The sequence below is a fragment of the Apus apus genome, chromosome 2 (assembly GCF_020740795.1).
Source record: "Apus apus isolate bApuApu2 chromosome 2, bApuApu2.pri.cur, whole genome shotgun sequence".
Lineage (NCBI taxonomy): Eukaryota > Metazoa > Chordata > Aves > Apodiformes > Apodidae > Apus > Apus apus.
In genome coordinates, this window is record NC_067283.1 from 48,866,344 (window position 1) to 48,890,050 (window position 23,707).

Sequence of the window (23,707 nt, forward strand, 5' to 3'; positions counted from 1 at the left end):
ATCCAGCTGGAACTAACCACATCTGGTACAAGGCAGCCCTGGCCTCTCCTCACAGGGGCTCCTGCAGCCTCCACTGTCAGTGTCTCACCACTAACACCCAAGTAATCGTGACAATGATAGATGTTTTTTACAGTCACCACAGAGAAGTGTTCAAATGGTGATTCACCTTCCGATTTTTCTAAATTATCTGGTTTCGTTTAATAGCCATGTACATCCACTGAGATGTTCCTTTATTTGTGGATCTTTCACAGACAGCTTCAAAAGTCCAGCTTTTCATATAAAAGGAAAAGGGACCACAAACATATTTTTTCCCTCCTCTAATTTCTTTCAAGAAAAATGACACCAGATGGCACTGTAATTGTAACAGAGACAACTGCAAGAGACAAATGGGATTTCAAGCTCATCACATCCCTTTGAGAAATAAATTTCAGAGATGATTCATTACAAAAAATATTTTGCAAGCCTTAAATTCAAGACGTTTGAAGCAGGGAACAAACAATAGCCACGGCTTTGGATTTTAAAGGTAACATGAGGTTACCCAGCAGCAGATAACACAGTGACAGACTTACCCGCCACATCCCTTTTTGGGCTAGCCTTTCTATCACCCCTTGCCAGATCAGCGCATCGAACCTTGCACTGAAAATATAGTCATATGCAGGGGGAAAAGTCGGTGGGAAGACTTGTTCATCTGCAAGAATAAGCAATCAGGAAAGCTATTTAGTACACACAGCACTTCTAAAGTTGGGGTCTTAACTAAGTTACTTCATTGCACAGTAACAATTTCAGCTTTAATACCCAGGAGAATGCCAAAAGGGGGCTTAAATATCCCTGGCCACCCAATTGATACAACAGCTCGTTATCAGCAACCAGTCTTTACTAAAAAATGCAGGGGTGGGAATTAATCCCTGCCCTGAAGAAACACTTCCAAGTGCCAAGACACTGTGAACCTCGTGGTGGTTCTTTCACTTGTGGGTGAGCCCAGCTACAGATGCTGCTAAAACTAACCATTGTGCCTAACACAGGTCTACAAATTCAAGTAAATGCAGCAGGGGCATGATCCAAAATTTCCTGGCACACCTGCAGGCCCCATCAAAGCCTGTGAACAGGAAACAAAACCAGAGGAGTAGAGGGCAGAGAGACTACAGGGTGGACATGGCTCAAAAAACCCCACACAATTCCACAGAAAGGCCAAATTCCCTCTTTCAATGCTGTCCATTACTACCTGAGGGTAAGTCCCCCATACTGCACTTGTAAACTCAAGTTAAGCTGAGTATTTTCTAATTATTTACAAATTTACCTAGCCAAAAGAAAAACAGTGGTTTGGATAAAATCTACTAAAGCCTTATGGGTCTGGATCACCAGAACTCCACTCCAGCCTTGTCTCTCTGACTTGGAACTTTGAACTTTTCTAACTATTTCACAATTGACATGTTTTTGTGAGACAACACAATCCCTTACGCAGCAATTTGGCATTGTTGGCAAAACTGGCCCAGGTTCACTACAAGCTTTTCATATGGCCACTCATCATATTCATAATCCTCAAAGAGACCTGGGGTACTAAGGACCAAATGAATGATCTCCCAAAGGACACTGCACCAAGGATTTGCGTTGTCATCACTACTGAAAGGCTCTTAAAAAAAACTGAGCTCTAAATTTGAGCTTACCGTTGACACTTATGAAGATTCCTGCTACAAAATCAGCAACTTGAGTTCGATCTGCAGAAGCATTCAGGAGAATCAAACCTTTATGAAACATGGCAATTGCCTGATAAGTGTCTGATAACATGATGAATGAGTGGCCAGCTCTATAATAAGCCTGAGAAAAAAAAAAAAGGAGAACAAAAAAGACCATTGTTGGGAAAACTTTACTATAAAATCAATCATTATCTTTTTTTCAATAAACACTCTGATTATGCTATAAAAATGACATGCACTACAACTTTTTACAGCTTCATACTCACAGATCCAAAGAAAGTGCAATAAACATCCCTTAAAATTCACAGTATACTACTGATGTCATCACAGAGAGTGATAAATCTTGGAATACAAAACTTGGAAAATAGCTACAGGACGAAACACATACTGTTAGCAACTATATTTTATCCCTTCCTGGACAGGATTTTTGCCACAAAGTCCAGAATATATGCTCATGTCCCCATATCACTGCACTTTGTGTATTTGCCACAATGCATATATTCTTCAGTCAGCAGCACCTGAACATGTTTACATTCACCACTGAACTATGTTGTACTGGCTCAGAGTCACAGTGGAGTCAATTTGTTCAATCCAGGTAACCAGAAGGCTGCAATACATTACAAAGTAAAGTGATGTTTGCAAGCAACTTTACCGCATCTAAATCAAATGTGTTCTACTAAAGTCTCTGGAAGTCTGCAGTGGTTAGTCCAGAAGACTGTTTATTGCACATAAAAGCCAATCCAAGTGCAGGGCTCCATATCATAAAAAATGTACAACTGCTACTTACTCCTAACAAATGAGAACTCGAGTCAATGGGTACTTACGCTTGTGATTAATTACACAGTGATTATGTCTAAGTGTACTGTTCTGTTCACTGGAAATACAATATGACCTTGATCACCACATATCATTCCCAGGAAACGTAGGCTTATTAAATGTGTAAAGAATAGTAGGGCACACTGCCCAAGGAGCCTTCAAAGCTAAGTCCCCATCCCAGACCCGACAGCTGCCAGCAACTGATGAATCTGTATCACGAGACAAGCTCTGAAGGACCTCAAAGCAAATACAGACCTGGTGAACCTCACCACGAACAGGATCTGCATAGCATGCCATGGCCTGACCTGCAGCCTGGCTGGTGCTGCATCATCTTCTGGTCTCCAGCATCAGTGGGGCACATAAGATTTTAGTGCTTGCTATCACCTTGTCTGAGTTATCAGTAAAATAGTTATCTTTCATTACAGCACTGGTGCCTCTCTTGTTGAGACCCAAAAAGAACCAGATGTCTTGATGCAAAAGAGAGCTGCTTAATTTTATTAAATGTACTATTACAGTAGTAACTCTGAAGTTCATATAAGAGTCAGACATCAATTCCAGAATTTCATGCTGTATTTGCGTATCACACCTCAAAACCAAAACACAATAAAAAGCAGATACTGACACTTGTTTTAAAAAGTAAGGCATGCAAACACTACCAGCTTAAACAGCTGAATACCTTCACATACTCCGGATCCCAGTGCAAGCTCTGCTGGGCTGAAAAGACAGCTTCTGGCCATTTACCAAGATTGTACAAGGCAGTTGATTTGTTGCAGTGTAACACAGCTATGTCCCTGGAACACCTGGAAACACATTTTTAGCATATCTGTTTATTTGCTTGAAAAAGGATGCACTGTGAATGTGTTCAGAGCATGCTCCTGCATACAAGCAAATCCTGACAAGACAACCTGTAGCAAGAGGAAAGGAGACAACGAGGAGCAGATCCCTGCAGCATGACAAAGCCCCACTGCCTGTGAGGGGCAGGCACTGCAGGAACCTGCTCAGCATTGTCCTCAATTGGTCCTACTCCCTGCATGTGCTCCAGACTTATTTTACTACTTAGTCTGTATGGCTAGTAGGCAAAATAAATGAATGATTGGTGTTAAACTGGGTTAACAGCAGTGCTAATACATGGCAGTAATGAGCATTTAATAGTTAGCATAATATTAAAATATTTCATAATTAGTAAGCAACTGACATTAACTGATGAAAATAAGCACTTAACATTTGGAAAGAAATACCCAAAGAACTCTTCTCCTAAAGAAATATTTGTAAACAAGTAACAAGACCAAAGTAACTTGCATGAATCATTTTAATCAGATGACCCATATGACAACAGGCTACAGACACAGCCAATACCTGGCAGAACCACAGAAAGTTTAATCCACAGGATGTCAGTTAAGAAACAGAAGTAATTTAATAGAAACCAACATGGTTTATGTAAAATTAATTTGAGCTTTAATTACATTAATTTATAATTGATGCTTAGCTAAAAATATTCAGATTACAGTCACTAACTAATCTCCCACATATACATCAGGAACAGCAATTCCTCTTTAATTATAAAACTGGTACACTAAAGAACGTGACAAAAGATACAGAAAATCAGATGTCAGAGCAAGAAATACATTTCTGAGTTAACTGTAGTACTGTACAAATTTCAGCCTTGTCTTACAGTTTACACCTTGTAACTCAGGAATACTTACGGGAACCACTGCACCAAATAATTGAGTGCATGTAGAGCTTGATCATACTTTCTGATGGCCAAAGAGTAATTTCCATTTTTAAAATCCTGGTTCCCAGCTTGTTTCATAAGCTGTGCATGTTCCATAGGATCCATGCTAATTAAAAAAAAAATAAATCAAACAAATGCACTGATTTATGTGACACCTCTTTCCCCAAAATTAACTTACATTTTCACCACTTAAACTAAGCACCACAAGGCCCATCACTCATTCACCCCTGGCCCTGCTGGGATGGGGAGGAGACAAAGAAAAAGGTAAACTCATGGGTTGAGATAAGGATAGCTTAACAGGACAACTCAAGGAGAGCAGAAGTAACAACAACATTACTAAATAAGAATATATTATGCGAGTGATGAATAATGCAATTGCCCACCACCCACTGACCAATGCCCATCCTGCTCCATGATCCCTCCTTCCCATGGCCAACCCCCACCGCCACAGGTTATACACTGTACACGATGTCATATGGTATGGAATATGCTATCCTGACTGTGTTCCGTCCCAGCTTCTTTAGAAAACTAACTCTATCCCAACTGAACCCAGGATTGTTTGCTGCAGTTGGAACAGTAAAATACAACTCAGGTGACAACCTCATCTCTGCTGTTGATGCTTCAACTTCCATCTACTTTTTAGTCAACCTCAGCTAACCAGATCTACCATTGGTATGCATTTTATTAATTTTTTTTTTTCTTCTTAGACTTAGACCATATTTTTAAAATTACAATTCCAAATTATTTAAATCTGTGCACACACTAAATGCTGGAGGAAACAGCAAAGAGAGCAGAGTTCACATGCTTAAGGAATACAGGAAGCTATAAACTTTAGTTAAGCGGAAAAACTCATTTACTTGCTTTTTATTTATCTTTATGACTCTTTTGTCCAGCCTCTCTGGCTAGACATTCAATAATCCAACATACAGAAAGCTACATGGAAACGTTATTACTGCATTAAAATATTGTAACATATGTATATTAGTAATGTATGAGGACCTTGAATCAGATTTAAAAGAGTTACTAATAAAAATATAGCAAGCAGCTGAAGAAAACAAAGGGTGAAAGAGGCATCAACTGCAAATGATTGAAAAAAATTCATTAAAATTGTAAAATCAGGTTCATAACTTGTGACCCAAAGACACACACGAGCTTATCAGGAAATAATATTTATTCCAAGCAACACTATTTAGCCCTCCAATAAATCAAAAATATTACCACAGATTCAGATATTGGTCGAGAATATTAATGCACTACACCACCACAACTACTTAAGAATTCCTAGTCTTTTTTGACTAGTCTTAACATGGATGATAATGATAATAATCCCACAAGTGCACACTCACGCAGAGAAAAGGGAAAGCCTCCCCCTCAGGTAACCAGAATCACTTGTCCAGTAGAGACAAGACTCAAAGATATATCTAGGATAAATGTATCACTCACCAAAGATGAGGTCACTCAATCTCAAGAAGTTTCCTTAGGTGGTATCCCGACCTAAAGGAGTAGGCTTCCTGGCAGACCCAGTACTCCAAGGGAAAACCCAACCAGCTACCCAGCAAGGAGCTCCGTTTTTACAGACTAAACCAGATCTAACCTGTGGTCATACACCCGTTATTCTACCTGGGCCAAGACACCTGCTGGCTGGGGAACCTATTCATTGTCAGGTTCCCCCCTGGCAATCCCCAAATTGCCCTGAAAACCAGGTGCCTCCCAGCCTGCTGGCAATACCACAGCCCAGCAGGAGGTGAGACCAGAAAACTCGGTGCCAGCCAGTCTGACCTAACAAAGGTAGGCCCATTACAGGTTCTTTTGCCACCTCCAGACAGCTTAACAGATAATGTAACAACCCCCAGCACAGCAGCAGGGATAGGGGGGGACAGGCAGGGCAGGAGTGCTCTACCACAGTAAGGTGAAGATAACCACATTGCCAAGCAGCTATATAAAGGAAACAAACACAGGTGGAAAAACATCTACATGTCTGTTGAGAAACAGCACATCAAAAACACAGACAAGAGGGAAAATCCAATGCTAAGGACTGCACAGAATCATCCTAAATACATGGATTTTACTGTAAAAGCCATTTTCATTACCCGCAAAAAACGGTACCAATCTCACAAATCTCAGTACTATTAAATAATAGAAGAGTCCAAAGGTCCTTTGTGGCAGGACTGACACAGAAAAAAGGACCAGGACTCTTCTGAGCAACAGAAGAGACTTGGATTCTGCAGAGCACATTGCAAGCTGAAGACAGAGAGCCAGGAGCCTCCTTCCAAGATGTTTGCCAGAAGAGAGAAGGGAGCCAAGGCCCCACCTTCCCACCCACCTGTCCTTTTATAGGGTATAGCAGAAAATAGGAGGGAATACCGAGGTCATCCAACCCTTCTCTGTTCTGCCTCCTGGACGTCCAAGGGTTCAAAGTAATGTCTTCCATCTCTCCTGAGCTTGGCCATCAGAGGTCATTGCATCAATCTCATAAAATTAGTTCCTGCTCCCTCAAACCATAACATTCCACCCTGTATCCCATACCATTTGCTTCTGCCGTACTCATTCACCAGGTTATGATTTGTCTTTACACAACAGTTTGTTGAATCCAGGTTGCAGGTTTTTATCCATCATGGCAGTCTGTCAGAGCAGGAGAGATGATGTGGACTTTATCACGGTTCATATCCACATGCTGCAGGTTCATCTTGAAGTTCCTGGACACCACTGCATTATACTTGGGTCAGAGACCCACCTGCTCAGGCTAGTAGATCATTCTCAGTAGACCCCAGAAGCCATCCTCCTGGAATAGTTCTTTCTAGTGATGTTACCTTGCTCCAGTACTCCCGCGCACAGAGCAGCAGTGGGTTTGCCATCCTAGCTATTAATATTTTTGCCATAGCCATGCAGGGTAAACCACAGAGAACCTCATGTTGAATTGCACCTGCCTTGAGCTGGTCTCCTAGGCAGCCATCTGTTCCTATTGCCTGAAACATGGATCCATTCTGGAGGAGAATAGGTGTTATTCTCCTCCTCCATCCTGGTCAGCCTTATCATGCAGCCTCTCCTAAGAGGTTCTGCACTCCTCAGCCATCTTTTCCACAGCCGAGACACAAGCCTGTAGGGGGTTAGAGACACTGTCTTCATATTGGCTGAGCTGCTAAGCAATTCATCGACAGCTGCTGGTGTTTTGTCATCTTCCACAAAGATCTTTTCTCCTTAAGTGTGGGAGAAAGAGCACAAATCCTTTGTCATAAAGCATGGGAAAAAAATGCCCCATAGGAAGGACACCTGGGTATGAACTTTCTTAATGGAGGCCTCCTCCTGCATGGCAGTTCACCAATATCTGCAGGTGCTGCCCATCACCACATCGATCAGCCTCCTGGTCTGCCAGCTCTCTCAGATGTTTGATGTGTGTTCCATTTAATAGAGTGGCATTCAAAATCTTCCTTAAAGAGATGTCAGCTTCTTACAGCTGTTGGAAGAACTCCTCCAAAGACTGTGAGTGCTGTTTTTTCTGACAATGATTTGTCTCTGGTTACCAATCCCAACTGCAGAGCCTCTCTGCCCTTCAGATAGATCTATTGTATCCGCTCCATTGTCCCAACACCACAGTGGCCATGTAGTTAGTGGCTCGCCCTCATTACGAACATAAGCCTTTCTTAAATTTTGTAACTCCTTCAGAGCCGTGGTTCGAACAGCTATCTCAGAGTCTGAGTCACTACCCTGTACTGTTCCTGCCTGGAGCCGACTCTGCCCTTGAGCCATGTTTTCCCTTATCTCTGTCTCGAAGACACACCATTTCTCACCAGGCGGTTTTGACTTGCCTAAATGTTTTCTTCAGGTCATTACCAGGGTTCATTGAGTAGGAGTGTTTTTGCTTGCCATTGAAATTCCTGCCTGTGCCAACAGAGAGGAGCGGGGTGGATAGCAGCAGCTGTTAAAGCAGCAATGTTCCCGCGTCAATTTTTAACAATGAACCACCCCTGAAACACATTCAGGCAAAGCAATAATAGTATCAGTTAATAACAGCCCCTCCTGAGGTCTCCAGACTCTGGCAGGGTGACTTATCAGAGAAAGTAGCAGAATGACTTTTCATAATAACAAGATTCATAACGTAGCACCCCAAGTGCCCAGGCAAATCCTTAACCCAACTCATCCCAGCATGAATTATTGTCTAAAATAAATGATAAGATAACAAAGATGGGAGACAAGACAGCATTGCAACCAGTAACCTTAAACAATAGTCCCAAAAGGCAAGATATAACAAGTCATGCAGAGACAGCATGGTGAAAACAATTTTGTTTTACTTTCCAAACTTCTGATGTTTTAATTTTATTTTTTTTTTTTCTTAATTCGTGCCCCACACTGGGTGCCATTAGTTCTACCACTGTTCAGTGGGTGGGGCAAACCAAAGCACAAGAGAAACAAATTGCTCTCTAGTACTCCCCTCCATCCTCCCAGGGGAAGATAAAAGGGAAATATGGAAGAGAGACTTCAAGGTTGGAAGTCAGAACTCAAAAGCGGTTTAGCAGAACAAGGAATAAACAGCAAAACATGGGATAATAATAAAAATATATGAATATATACAAAATCCATTTTCAATGGCTGCTGATACAATTGTCCAAAAGTCCCTCGTGCCAGAGACAACTTGGGAAAAGGGACTAGGGCTCTTCCAATGGAGTCAGATCCTGCAGAGCATGTAGTGAGCTTAAAATAAAGAGCACAAGCCTCTCTCCGAGATGTCCTCCAGACAAGCAAAGAGATATAGGAAGGAAGAAGGGATAGACTTTTCTACCCTTCTGGCTTTTATAGGGTATGGCAGAAAATGGGAGGGAATACTGATCCATCTCTGTTCTGCCCACTGGATCCCTCGAAGTCCTAAACAATGCACTGTTTCTCTCTAGGTCCTTGCATTAATAACATAAAATTAGCCTGTGCCCCCTCAAACCATAACAACAGTCTAACAGGACAGCAGTTAAATAGTAATAAATGATAACAAGAATACAACAACAGGTGATCCACAACACAATTGCCCACCATCCACTGACCAAAGCCCAACCCTTCTCCAAGCACTGATCAGTGCCCCCTGGCACAGTTCCCACAGCTTATATGCTGAGCACGATGTCACATGGTATGGAATATCCCTCTGGCCAGTTTGGGTCAGCTGTTCTGGCTGTGCCCCCTCCCAGCTTCTTGTGCACCCCCAGCCTTGCTGCTGGCAAGGCATGAGAAGCAGAAAAGTCCTTGATTTGGTGCTTAGCAACAACTAAAACATTAGCGTGTTATCAATATTATTCTCATACTAAATCCAAAACATGGTACTTTATCAGCTATTAGGAAGAAAATTATCTCTGTCTCAGCCAAAACCTCAAATGCCAAACCAATACCTCAAACACTATGTCCAAACCTGGTAAGAAAGAGATGTGTCCAAGGTCTAGGTGAAACAAGGGGAGCATGTAGAATAGAAACACAAAAAAATTCAAGGTCTGGCCTAGGACCCTGCTCTGGACAGGGCTGGCCTGAGTAGACCTCCCAAGGTCCTTCTCTAAATTACCACTGTATTTTTTTATTTTTATGCAAACTGCTATAAAACAATTATTACTAATAACTAAGCTCAGCTGCCTGACATCTCCAACTAGCCACACACCAAACTCACATAGCTGACGTCAGTCAGCTTCATCTCCATCCCTGGAAAGGTGATGGAACAACTTATCCTTGGCACACCTGTCTCTCGGCATATGTAGGATAAGAGGGTCATTAGGAGCAGTCAATATGGTTTTACCAATGGAAAGTCATAATTAACCTACCTGATAGCCTTTTATGAGGACATAACCAGGTGGCTAGATGATGGTAGTGCAGTGGATGTGGCTAATCTTGATTTCAGTAAAGCATTTGACACCATCTCCCACAGCATCCTCACAGCTAAACTGAGGAAGTGTGGTCTAAATTATTAGGAAGTGAATTATGAACTGATTGAAGGAAAGAAGACAGAGCATTGTGGTCAATGGGACAGAGTCTAGTTGGAGGCCTGTATCTAGTGGAGTACCTCTGGGGTCAGTACTGGGACCAGTACTAGTCAATATATTAATCAAAAACCTGGATGAAGGAAGAGTGCACTGTCAGCAAGTTTGCTGATGACACTAAACTGGGACGAGTGGGTGACACACCAGAAGGCTGTGCTGCCATTCAGAGAGACCTAGACAGGCTGGGGAATTGGGTGGAGAAATTAATTGAAATACAACAAGGGCAAGTATAGAGCCTTGCTTTCGGGAAAGAACGACTCCATATACTGTACAAATATAGAATGGGGACCGAGCTGTTGGAGAGCAGCACAGGGGAAAGGGACCTGGGGATCCTGGTGTACAGGAGGATGACCATGAGCCAGCAATGTGCCCTTGTGGCCATGAAAGCCAATGGCATCCTGGGGTGTATTAGAAAGGGTGTGGTTAGTAGGTCAAGGGAAGTTCTCCTCCCCCTCTATTCTACCTTGGTGAGGCCACATCTGGAATATTGTGTCCAGTTCTGGGCTCCACAGTTCAAAGAGGACAGGGAACTGCTTGAAGGCGCAGAGCCACAAAGATGATGAAGGGAGTGGAACATCTCCCTTATGGGGAAAGGCTGAGGGAGCTGGGTCTCTTTAGCTTGGAAAAGAGGAGACTGAGGGGCGACCTCATCAATGTTTACAAATATGTTAAGGGTGAGTGTCAGGACAGAGCCAGGCTTTTCTCAGTGATGTCCAGTAATAGAACAAGGGGCAATGGGTACAAGCTGGAGCATAGGAGGCTACATGTAAACAGAAGAAAACACTTATTTACTGCGAGAGTGACAGAGCACTGGAACAGGCTGCCCAGAGAGGTTGCAGTCTGCTTCTCTGGAGACATTTAAAACCCAAATGGACACATTCCTGTGTGAGCTACTCTAGGGGATCCTGCTCTGGCAGGGGGGGTTAGACTAGGTGATCTTTCAAGATCCTTCCAACCCCTAGGATTCTGTGATTTGAGAGAGCAGAAACTAATTTTATTACATTGATGCTAAGACTTCTGATGTCCACGCCTAACAGAGACAGAAGACATTCAAAAGCCTTCGACGTCCAGGGGGCAGAACAGAGAAGGGTCAGATGACTCAGTATTCCCTCCTATTTTCTGCCATACCCTAAAAAAAAAGGACAGAAGGGTGAGAAAGTGGGGTCTTGGCTCCCTTCTCTCTTCTGGCAAACATCTTGGAAGGAGGCTCCTGGCTCTCTGTCTTCAGCTTGCAAAGTGCTCTGCAGAATCCAGCTCCATCTGTTACTGAAAACAGTCCTTGGCCTTATTACCGTGTCGGCTCTGCCACAAAGGACCTTTGGACTCTTCTATCCACTACCATTAACATTGGGTTTTGTGTATCTATAAAGGTAGATATATATACACTTTGTGTATTTTCCATTACTTTCCTACTTGTTACTACCCCTTCCCTGTTTGTTTAAACCTGTTCTAGTTCTAATTTCCAGGCTTGAGTCTCTCTTCCTTATTCCCCTTGTTATCTTTCAAGGGTGGAGGAGTCAGAGAGAGCAAGTACCTTGTCTGCTTTTTTGTTTTGGTTTGTCCTGATCACTACACAGACACGCTACCTAGCAGCTCAGTTCCTTTTCAGATACACAACCAACAAACAAGACCACAGAAACAGCACCCAAACCCAGCAAGGAGTATTGGGCCAGCCCTGCAGTAAGCCAAGAAAAATGTTAAAAAAAAAGAAGAAAAAAAAGAAAAAAAAAGACAGTCCTAAAATGTTACAAATAAATCCTCTAGAGTAGGGATTTGTGGCTGACTTGCACACAGGAAAGGCATGTCAGGAAGCAAGACAGCAAGGAAACAGAAGTCAAAAGCACATCACTAAGAACAAGAAAACACTTCCCATGAAACAAAATGGGTGCAGATATCCCAGGCACCAGTTCTGTACCTGCTGTATACCCTGAACACTCCTCAGGAAACCTTTTTTATATCCACAAACAAGGCAGCAAAAACCTGAGAGACTGGCTCCTACAGACCATTTGGGATGTCCTGAGGCTGTCCATAAGGTATCTTCATGCCACTGACATTACACCTCATTTTGGGAAGCCCCCTAGAAAAATTATAAGGGAAAATAACACTACTCAAAGAAAAAAAAAAAAAATAAAAAATCACAGCAGTCTTAGTCTATAGGCAAGACCTCAATACATTGCTGATTAACTTAGCAACAAAGGTTCTCACACAAGGTTATGATGCACATTCCTGGATTTAAGGCGGCATCTCAGAACATCCTCCTTCCTTCCCTCCTTTCCTCACAAGCTGAGCTCATGCCAAGTTCATGTGGACTTGCTCTCGTGGAAAACTGCTTTACAGCTCGCACCAGTGACAGGTTTGGCCTCATTCCCCAGCACATCCTGTTTTGCTAATGAAACAAAACAAGCTTTTTTGTTTTCAGCTTTAAGTGATTCTCCCCCTTTGCAACCTGCAAGTAAGGGAACATATGGTTAAGGAAGGCAACTCCAGGGTTGCATGTTCAAGAAAAACTCTGTATCTACATATTCATAAGATTTCCAGCAAATTAAGAAAGAACTTGTATCTCCCGTTTTATGTTCTGTATTCTACCTACACAGTGTCATTACTAGTTCACAAAACAAACAAGAAAAACAAAATCTTGCAAAAAAACATAAACAGTTAAACCTGCTTCCTATCCTCTGAAACAACAACAATCTTGAAATCCCTAGTCAAGCTCAGCCATACAAGACCTGACTCAGTCCAAGAGGGAAGTGTTTACACTGCTGCAGTTGTTTGCTCAGCCTTCCACTGTTCCTGTCATCAAACAGAGCTGACCCGGTAAAAAAGCAATGACAACAAACAGACTCAACATATCTTTTGTATAGATTAGCTCAAGATGATACAACATCTCGAATGGAAAAAAAAAACACCAGCCAAACCAAAAAACCCCAAACACACACCAACAAAAAACTTTAAAACAACAATATTCCCCTAACAACAGTTTTCCAGCTTGTGCACAGTTCACAGCCAGCACTGGTCAAGTTTAATACACGATGGTAAAAACACTGGTAGGAAACACTCCCTTTTGCATATTTTCACGGGAAAGCAAAGCCTCCTCCCATTTGCAGTAAGCCCACTCCAGCAACCTGAAGCTCATTTCCTATAAACTGGGAAAAAAAACCGAGGAGGGATGAGAGATTTTGTTTGCTTCTTCTTCTGAAGTGCACTCTGTGCCCAACCTCCACTGTCAAATGAAAAAGTCTGTTCTGTTAAGTGACCAGTCCGCGACCTTGCACAAGAGTTTTGCTTTTCAGGGAAAGGATCCAAAACCACTGAAGACAATGCTTAGCTCAGGGCTGTGCCAAAGGAGTTTCTCTTTCCTCTTTTCAAGCAGGGATACATCACCACATCTCCCCCAGCTCCTCCGAGCAAGCTGCACCAGGCCAACACGCCCTCCAAGATGCCTGGCAGGAGCAGGAATGCACTCTTCCCTTTTTTCTTTTTTCTTTTTTTTTTTTTTCCCATCCTTCAAACCACCCCCCACATTCCCTGGCCGGCTTCCCAACCAGCACAGCCACCCCTCGCTCGCTGCCCACCACCCCGCACCCGCAGTCCTGCTCGTCAAGGAAGCACGACCCTTCCCTCTGGAACAGCGGGAACATCCCCCATCACCGCACGGGAGGTTCACGCCAAGATGGAAGCTCCCCCTGCCCCCCCCCCCCCCCCCCCAAAAAAAGAGGGGGCTAAGGCCCCCATTGCACTGCAGGCAGAGCGGGCAGCTCCCGCCGCACCCCCCAAACCCCCACGGCAGCGCGGGGCAGCCGGTGCCCCCGCTCCCCCACGCACATACGCCAGTCGCCTGGTTTTGGGAAGCGGGGGGGGAAAGGAGGCAAAGGAAGGAGGGGGAGAAGAGTGGGTGGAGGGTGGCGAAAGCGGTCGCTGCGCGCGCACCGCCCTACCTACCTACCAACTTACCTGTCTGCCCACCTGGGCCCGCGCCGCCGCGCGCGCCGAGGACCCCCAGCCCACGCGCCGCCGCCGCCGCCTCTAAACCGGGGCGCCCCCCGCACCCCGCCCCCCGCCTGGCCCCGCCCCCGCCGCCCGCGTCACCCCGAGAGTGGGGGCGAGCGCGGGGAATCGAAACCGAGACAGCCCCGCCCCCGCGGCGTGACCCCCTCCCCCGGGGTGCACATCCCTCTCGGGGTACCCCCCCCCGGGCTGACAGCCCGCGGGGTAACACAGCCCCCCCAACCCCCCCCCCACCTCCGGGGTGATCCTCCCGCCCCCCCGGGTAACCCCCCCGCTCCGGGGGCCGGGGCGAGGGAGGGTGGCGGGCGGCAGCAGCTGCTGGCTGCCGGCAGCACGTTCGCGGACCCGCAGGACGCGTTGTTGCTCAGAAGTGTAAACGCCGGGGTTGTTTTTTGTAAAAAAAAGGAGACATAAATCACATCGAAGTGTCTTCAGCATGCGTGGCAGACCAGAGCTCGTCCCCACCGCTGTCACAGCATCCCGAGGCGAAAGGGGTGAGAGGTGATGTCTCTCACCGGTGGTGTCTCCAGGCAAACCCCCCCTGCTCAGAGGGAGCAGCTACTGCTTCTCGGTTCTTGGGCGGCGTGAGGAACACCTGGGCAGCGAGGGCTTCTCCTGTTGTAGGGGAATTGCTTCCTAATTGTCGCCAGCAGGTGAAAGGGCAGGGGGTCTTGCTGGGGCAGAGGGGGCGGTGGTGTGTGTGTGTGTGTGTGTGTGTAGAACGGTGATGGAGCTGAAGAGACCAGTGTGAGACAGACAGGTGGTCGAGGAGGGCCCTCCTGTTGAAGCCACAGGATTTCAGCCTACAGCACCCTTGCTGTCCGACAGCCCTCCTACACCAGGGCCTTAGGAGTGGCTGGACTGCAGTCTCACGTCCCAGGTTTTAATCAACAGTTTATGACTAAAGGATCATGTGTGTTTGTATCGACAACCACTTGACGCTTGTCGGTCCCGCTGTCCTCGAGCAAGGCCTGCGGTGAGATGGATTCTCAACGCCAACAAATGCAAAGTAGCTAGTTGTAAACGTGAGGTAATTAAGGCGACATATACAACGAGTTTAAGATAGCTGTTGATAAATGCACTACCACAGAACTACTGACAGATTTTAACATTGCTAGCAATAATAATACAAAGCACGCGATACCCCCGGGGATGCTTTCACCCCTACCCAAAAGGTGAAAGTTGCGATATCTTACCCAAGGAGACATCCCTGCTGGGGCGGGAAGAAGGGCGGATCAGGCCCATTGACCCGTTCCATGGGAGGTGATCTTCTCTCCCTGAAGAAAGACTCAAAGACTAATTTACCACATATAGATGAGGGGATGTGGGACTTAGGTCATAACCATTGTATTGATTAGTTCCTGACAGACTAAATATATATATTAATTAGGAGAAAGATAATGGAGGTGACCAGTGCCTGCATGTAAATGCAAGCTTTGTTAACACCCAGGGCTCGCTTCACATGCAAATCACCAGATGAAGTCGTACAGGCTTGGATCCTGGCCTTTATCTCACGACCTCTGACTGCAGAGCCTTCACTTTGCTTCACAAGCCATGTGCAGTGCAGCCATGGGCCCATTAGGCATCTGGGCTTGGCGATAAGCAGATAAGGAGAGCCATGTATCACTTCCAGCCAGACAGCTGGGCCTGCCCTCCCTACCAGACATCAAATATCTTACTTGTCAGGTCCAAGGATGAACACACCAATCAGGCACTGCTCATCCTGCACTCCTCTGCACTGGTCCTTCCAAGAAAGTTAAAACAGAGCACAATACAAGTTCTGTTTACCCACACTAATGCATCATTTCCCACTGTCTTTTCACACTGGAAAGAGCGGATCAGTAAGCCAAAGATTAATACTTTACAAGAGATTGTTCAATAATTCACCTTTCTGCAAACCACATTTTAAATCAAGCTTTTCTCTGTCATCAAGTATTACGGTCTGTACATCTTTCTCATATAAAAATTAATTTCTGCTGACCATCCATCTTCTGCACTGATTTTTCACATAAATTATGCTGCTACCCATTTAGGGACTGGAGAAACTAAGTACTGCCAACCTCAGCATCGGATGGTTTTATCCCTATGCTCTCAGTGGAGTGCACCAAAATAATGGGGCAAAACCACTTAAAAAAACCCCACAAAACTCAAAAACTTTTGCTTTGGAGGACACGTAGTGGGAAAACAGCATGCTCCCTAGTGTCATCTTGTTTGCTAGGAAATCAAGGTCTATGGGTGGAACTTTCTAGTCCTTATTGAGGCAAAAGTGCTTGGGTGAATCAAGAGAATATAAATTCCGAGAGGAATGCATGGCTGATGGGGATGAATGTATCTGGCAGGTGATGTAACCTTCAAACCCCCTGTCATTGTTATTTAGGTTAGTTTCACTTCAGTGAAGGGAAACTCAGGATCAACCCACCTCACTTCTGGTGCAGAAAATAGAAACCACTGCTTTTTGGCTTGGAAGGGACTCTGGTCCAAACACTGGCATGAGAGTCTTTGCTACATCTGTTTGCAAGCCGTGAGGGTTTTTGTCAAACCAGTCATGGGACAGAAAACGAAACTTTTTTTTGTTTGTTTAACTCAGCTGTTAAAATGAAACTTGGCAGCTTGTAAGCCTGTCCCCAGCGTGCAGCAGGGCGTTTCCTTCTCCTGCAGAGCAAGGTACTTCCAAAAGCCACTGTCTCTGCCATGCAAACAGATTTCCAGTGAATTACTGACTCTACAGATTATTGTATTTCCTGATTCTAAGTAAGTGGAGAAGGAACAGAAACTGAAAGGGTGTACCCGGCTGGGGAGGCAGTATGGCACTTCTGAGTTCACAGGCACTTGGACAGGGAGGCAGTTAGGGGTGCTGGCTGATACAGGGTGCTTCAGACAGAAGAAGAAGGTGCTCACAAAGTCCAGCAAGGCAGCATAAAATGATGTATAAAGCCCTTTCTACTTAGTTCCTACACCCCTTCTGTTGCAATTGTAGAGTAGAGGTGTTGGAATGCATACATTTCCAAGAGAAAACATTCCTTTTGGGTGGGAGGGTAAGCAACACATCTCTCCTCTTCCTTGTCACTCCACACATGAACCCAATGCATCAGAGCTCATGATGGAGGTGAAGCCACTGCATGGAAGGGATGGGCTTTGGCACAAGGCTGATGCTAGAACTTGTGCTTTTTAGCTCTGCTGGTTTTTCCATGATGGAAAAACCTCACCTTGAGGGGAAAAACACCCTTCCTAACACATCCAGGAAAGAGAGGTGAAGTGCCTGTCTCATGCCCTTGGCTGTGCTAAGTTTCTTCTGGGAGCTACTCTACCAGCAGCTCACGTTTTCCTCAGCAGTCAGCATCTCCTGGCTCCTGAGAGCACAGCACCAAGCCCAGATCAGACACTACTACATCTTTCCAGAGACCTGCACCTGGTGGGATGCAGACTCAGGTCCCAGCTGAAGGTGTGGCATCTGTTCTAGTGGCAACATGAATCCTACACTGACACAACCTGAACTGGTGAATTGACATGGTTCTCTCTTCCTCGAGGACCCCAGCAAACTACACCAGATGTCAGAGCCTTGAAGACACCAGTCACCCTTAAGGGCCCTGACCAACCTCACCTGGCTCACCCACCAGCCCATGGACCCAATGATCACAGAGCTGTGTCTGACCATGCTTCCCCTCATTGGGCCTGATCCTGACCCTCACCTGCAGGCTGACACTCCAGCATGGCCTCAGCCTGTCTCCACCCCCATGGAGCTGCCCAATGCCCTGGGCTGGGAGCTGCACTCAGCTGCCACCCAGCATTCCCAGCACCTTCCCTGGGGGAGGTGGGGCAGACCCTGGCTGGGGAAGCCCCTGCCCAGCTGATGTCCTGGGCATCCTCATGTTCCCCCATCCCTTGGGAAGCAGCTGGCCCGTGCTGGTCCCTGACACTGTACATGGAAAAGCATGTTTTTCCTGGTATAACATGACGGAGTCAGTAAACAAAATTACACTGGCTATAAATTATGTCTACAGCTATTATAGCTCTGAGGGCAAAAGTCTGTGGTATAGGTGTGGTTTTGTGGAGGTACCCAAGCTGCAGCTTCCATCAGGGTGATTATTTCAGGATGTTTGCATGACTTTAAAAGCATATCTCCAAACTGACGTAGTAATACTGGTGATGAACTTCTGTTTACCCTAGTTACTTTCTGAGGTCAAGAAACTTGTCCCAAAAAAAGTAGCAACTTCAGAACAATAGCTTTGAAAGTACTTTTAATGGAATTTTAAGTACTTAAGTAAAGGATATTGCAACACAACTAATGGCAAATGCATGCCTGTTTTATTATTTGGTTTCCGGTTGCCCTAAAGCTGAAAAATCCCTTCACATCTCTCCAGTCTAATGCATCTTGCCTATTGTAATTCCTATTACTCCTTTTCCTTAAAGCCTGACTGCTTAACCTTGCTTGTGTCAGCGTCATATAGGCTAGTGTACTTGTAAACCACCCGAATGTCTATGAAGTCATTTTATAGCCCTCCGAGAAGAGGTCGGTATCATTGTACATGCAGTTGTCAGTGATCCACAAAAAGTTATTGGTGCTCTTTGTAGAACCAGGGGTTTTGTTCCTCCTGTGTATGCCACCAGCACAGTCCACAGCCTTTTTCTGGAGTTATTCTTTATACATTTGAAACAGTTGTGGCACAGTATATCCTCAGCTGGGACTGGAGTCTGGTGACAGCAAGAACTGTTTATCTTGTTAGGAAAGCAATACAGTCTTTTACACCACAAGTCCTGTTGTGCATGGAAGGGCTGCTCTAGGGATGTCTCTTAGCTAGACTTTAACCTGGCTATTGATAGCATTAAAGCTGTAGAAGCATAAAACTCACTTAGTACCACATAAATAGTTACCTTCCTTTACTATCTTATTTTATAGCTGCTATACAGTTTGGAATAACCCAGCCAGTCCAAGACTGTTTACATGAAGTGCAGCCACACCTGTGAGAGTCACTCAAATAGTCTTACAAGAGGCAGAAACTGAGCCATGTGAGTGATGAAGAACAGACAGGGAGGGCAATAGGTTTGACCAGGGTAAAGAAACATGCTCCTTCTGCTCTTGTCATCTCAACCTATTTGTTTTGGAGGCAAAATAGTTAAGTAAGGGAGAATGGGGGCACAGGAGGAGACAGGGAAAGGTGGAGAGTGGAAACCCCGTAAGATAACTAGGATTGCATGAAGCAGTCGTGAAAATAGCAGTAGCAATGGGCCATTGGCTGCTTTGGACATAAAGGCGAAGCTTTAATCAGCAAAGAATATGTCCATCTACAACATCAAGGGCTGGATGAGATCTTAGCAAGAGAACCTTACTTCATGAGCAACAGAGGTGACAGGTTTGGTGAGAGAGAGAAAGAGGAATGCTCCTAGAAAGAGGTGCCCAGGAGATGTTTGTGCATCAGGAAAACAGTTGAGAATCTATGCAGGCTAACCTGGACAACTAAATCAACTATGTTCCCATCCAGGTTTCAGAATCAGCACACTCTTAGCTGCACACCAAAACAGACTGTCAGGATTTTCTGTGTTTGTAAGAAGTCTATGCCAAGTTTTAAGCAGGAGGTATTTGGTTCTGCTATCAACAGTGGACACTGCAATCATGGGCGCAGAGGAGCAAAGACCTTTTCCAAATTCCTCTTCTTCTCTTATGTGATTCAGCTTCTCAAAGCCAGTTCATGACAGTGACTGTTAAAAAGGCCACCTTCTGCTATCCATCCCCCAGAATCTTCCAACTGAGCCAGTGTGATCCCCTCCATCCCAGGAGTACAGCATGGCTGGCATGGCTGTACCTGTATAAAATGGAGCATCCAGCCACCACATCCCTGTGTCCACTCTATCCATGCAGGACATTTCCTTGAAGGACATTTCTTCCACCTGCAGGACTGCTTGTTCAATCTGTATCTAGACCTTTGCCTGGTTCTGGAGTTGCTGGCAGGGTTTGTCTTCCTGAATCACTTAATGGTCTCCAAGCACTATACCCAACCCTCTCACTCACATCCCATCCACTAAATGTCTGTTAGGTTAAGTTAAAAAAGAAGATGATTAAAAACTTAGAGTGCTTTTGTGTCTGTTCCACTTTGTCAAATAAAGAGCCCGATCCCACAAAAAGGCACACCTTGTTCACACACCTTACTGTTGTTAAGGGAGAGAACACTCAAGCACACATACACCATCCATCCCAGGAGTCAGTCGCACACACACCACGCAAACCTCTCCTGCTAGGACCTTTTGCAGTGGGAGAGCTCAGTGAGCCAACAGGTGCCCCTTTTGACTCCTTTCACACACACATTCTCACTCTTGATTGATTCTTTTTTCCTTAAGTTTGGCCCTAAGTTTCCTGTAGCAGTCTCAGATTTCAAATCTTATATAAAGTCTGGGGTCTTCAAACACCTTGATTATTTTCCTGTCTCCAGGTAGGCTGCTAACTGTTCATATCTTGCCAAGTTGCAGCTTGTGCTGATGTTTGTAGCCTCCCTGTCTCCTGGTTTGTACTTCTGGTGCACCTGCTCACTGGCAGAGCATGGGAGACTGGAAAGTGCTAAACTTAGGATAAACACTATGAAGGAACAACTGAAACATCAGCATGTTATCAACATTATTCTCCCACTACTGCCGAAACACAGCCCTGTACCAGCTACTAGGAAGAAAATTAACTCTATGCCAGCTGAAAGCATATCTAGATGAAAGGTCACAGTTTGCAGACTAAGGCTTCAGTGTATCTAGCTATTGGTGCTAAGCAATAAACAAGTATCACACAACAGTATGCTGTAACCCGTGCATCCTAATGCTAAATAATTGGCTCAGAGTGATTCATGATATTAAAAACTTACTGATTTAGGCGAAATTACTAGTATTTTTTAACACTGTAATGATACTAGAGGGAGACAATGTAGCTGTGATTACTTTGGTGGGGATCTCTTTAATTACTGTCTCAATACTACTTATTCAAAGATCTCATCAAGTTTTCCACAGCACTTTTAACTCCCACAGGCTTACAAACCTATTTAACTGTAGCACAAGCAGGCAACAAATTCTGAGTTGCATACTGCAGTTATTACTATCTAAAAGCCCCCAAAGTCCCTGCAGAATGTGATGCAAATTTTACACAACTGTGCGGGTCGCTGTGCTCTTCTGGTTAAGTGGCTCCTCTGAACCGTTGCCTCGCACTGCAGCACAGGGTCTCCCCCTGGTCGTGTAGCTATTTGCTTGAGGCTTTTTCTTTTTTTGGTCACTGGGAGCAAGGTTTTTCCATGGAAGTGAAACTGAAAAGTGAAAATCTGGCAGAGTTTCAGCAGCCCATTTGCCTTCTATTAATGTAAAAGCCTCTTGTTACCTCTTAGGTTTTCTCTCTCCTTCCTCTCCTCACCTCCCAGTTACAGCACAGGAAGAGAGTAAACCACACAGAAACTCATTTTAATTAGTTTTTATTCAATTTCTGATGTCAGTGTAGTCACAGCAGTGGTGCAAACCTCAGTGCATCCAAAATCCTGCATGTCTTCTCAGCTGACTGCTGTCCACAGTGCTCTTGCTACTCTTGATATCCATTGAAGAGAAATTAAATTTTAACAAAGTCTTACATTCTGCAGAATACACAATCACACCGAAAATAAGTTACAAAAATGAAAGAAAACACTAAGGCTTTTGCTTCATACTTCCTGGCTGACCCAAAAGTTGTTTCTTTGTTTGTTTCAAAGGAAAAGATAAGTAGAATATCAGAAAAAACTCGCATCATTGTGAACAGGAGCTTGGAAAAATCTAAACACTATGGCATGATACAGTTACTCTAATGGAGCAAAAAAAAGTTGGCATAAATTTGTTCTCATAAATTCCATCTTTATACCATTTTAGGAACATGTAAAATGCTGCCTCTGTATCCATGCGTGATTAATTTACATAGGCATTCTGCTTATGGCAGTTTTTAATGCCAGATTAAAAGAAGAGATAGCAACTAATGTTCTGGTATGTTTGCAAAGGACAATGACAGAATGCCTTGCCTAGAGTAGTGCCCTCTCTAGGAATCAGTGCCTGCAGCCAAGTAAATACAAGTAAATACCTTTTTTGCCATTAAAATGAAAGGCTGAAGGATTTACACTGGCTTGACAGGGCGGGGTCTCGGCACTTGTCCAGGTTATGTTGGCCGAAGCTGCTTTTGTCTTATTTTAGCAGTGGTAGTGATTTTCTAGTGGTCAGGTTGGGTTTAGGTTAGTTTTGGTTTAATATGACAACACATAGTTATTTTTTTGTTGACTACACTGTTATCCTAGGACAAAATGTCAGGTACAAGAATCAAAACCAGGACGGTACCAGAGGTCACAGGCTATGAGCACATCACAGTGATCAGTATGGCAGGTTAATCTTGTTAAACCAGTTTAGACACAAAAGGAAGAACAGATAACTGAATAATCGAAAACCAATGAAGAACAAGTTGATGTACAAAGACTGCATTAAAATAATACATAAAAATAATATATACAAATAAAACCAGGCAGTGCCCAAGACTAAGGCAGAAAGTACTTCCATCCTGGCATCAGCCTCCTCCCAGGGAAGAACCTGGGATGCTGGTCTGTCAGTGGCACCCTCTGCAGCCCCCCTGTCTGTCTGCCTGGGCACCCAGAGGGATGCTGGAAGGGCAGAATGACACCAGAGGAGAAAGGTAGGTACTAGGAAGATTGTTCTCTTTAACCATTTTAATTGTACTAGTGAGACTTCCCTGTATTAATCTGGACTACGAACAGTAGTAATATTGCAACATTGCTTTACTGGATGTTGGTAGAATGTCAGTAAATGCATAACTTCACATATGTGATGTGTTCCACTTCACCTGTAAGACCTGGAGTGTAACAAGTCTTCAGTTTGTACTGCAGAGCAATTTTTTATTTTTTTTTCTGGGAAATGCAAATATGGATGTTTCGACGTCCACATATAAAATTTGCCATATTTGAGGTAGAGAAATGACATTATTGTTAACATAATGACAAAAAGAATGAACTTTGATTCTGAATTCTATCAGGCATATCCTATAGGGACTTGCACAAACTATCCTGCTCATCTGGGTGCTCCAGGATCCTATGGACTTACTGACAGTTCCTTCCCTGACAGGACTGCATGCACAGGGTATGATGAGAGGATATAAATACACAGCATATAGACTTAAAAGTTATTTTCTTATCATGAGCTTCCAGAACCTGATTTCCTTCAGAACTCATAAAAATGCACTATAAATTAGGGTGAAAAATCTTAATTGGGGCAGTATTTTCTAGGAAAAACTCTTCTAGCAATATTTAAATGCCTGAGGCTATGTATAAAATCATGCAACACTTGATCTTGAGCAACTCTCCTACTCTTAGAAGCACATTTTTACCTAGGTATGAACTTGAAGTTGAAATACCAACTCAGAACATAATTACTGCATCTTAACAAGTGATCCTATATCAGGTGAGCAG

At 44.3% G+C, this 23,707-nt stretch overlaps 1 protein-coding gene across 3 annotated transcripts in view; it reads right to left on the reverse strand.

Moving 5' to 3' along the window:
* Positions 1-14,285, reverse strand: part of TRANK1 (tetratricopeptide repeat and ankyrin repeat containing 1) — a 52,575-nt gene extending 38,290 nt beyond the window's left edge. The window contains exons 1-5 of one of the 3 annotated variants that reach the window (XM_051610369.1): positions 14,199-14,285; positions 4,214-4,348; positions 3,187-3,310; positions 1,665-1,815; positions 570-688 (exon numbers count right to left, since the gene is read on the reverse strand). In XM_051610369.1, the coding sequence (XP_051466329.1) occupies positions 570-688; positions 1,665-1,815; positions 3,187-3,310; positions 4,214-4,347 (528 nt within the window). In that variant the 5' untranslated portion in view covers position 4,348; positions 14,199-14,285. Of the gene's footprint in view, positions 1-569; positions 689-1,664; positions 1,816-3,186; positions 3,311-4,213; positions 4,608-10,031; positions 10,416-14,198 lie in introns of those variants that run through there. The other 2 variants (XM_051610370.1, XM_051610371.1) reach the window with 2 other exon arrangements.
* Between the last annotated feature and the right edge of the window lie 9,422 nt (positions 14,286-23,707).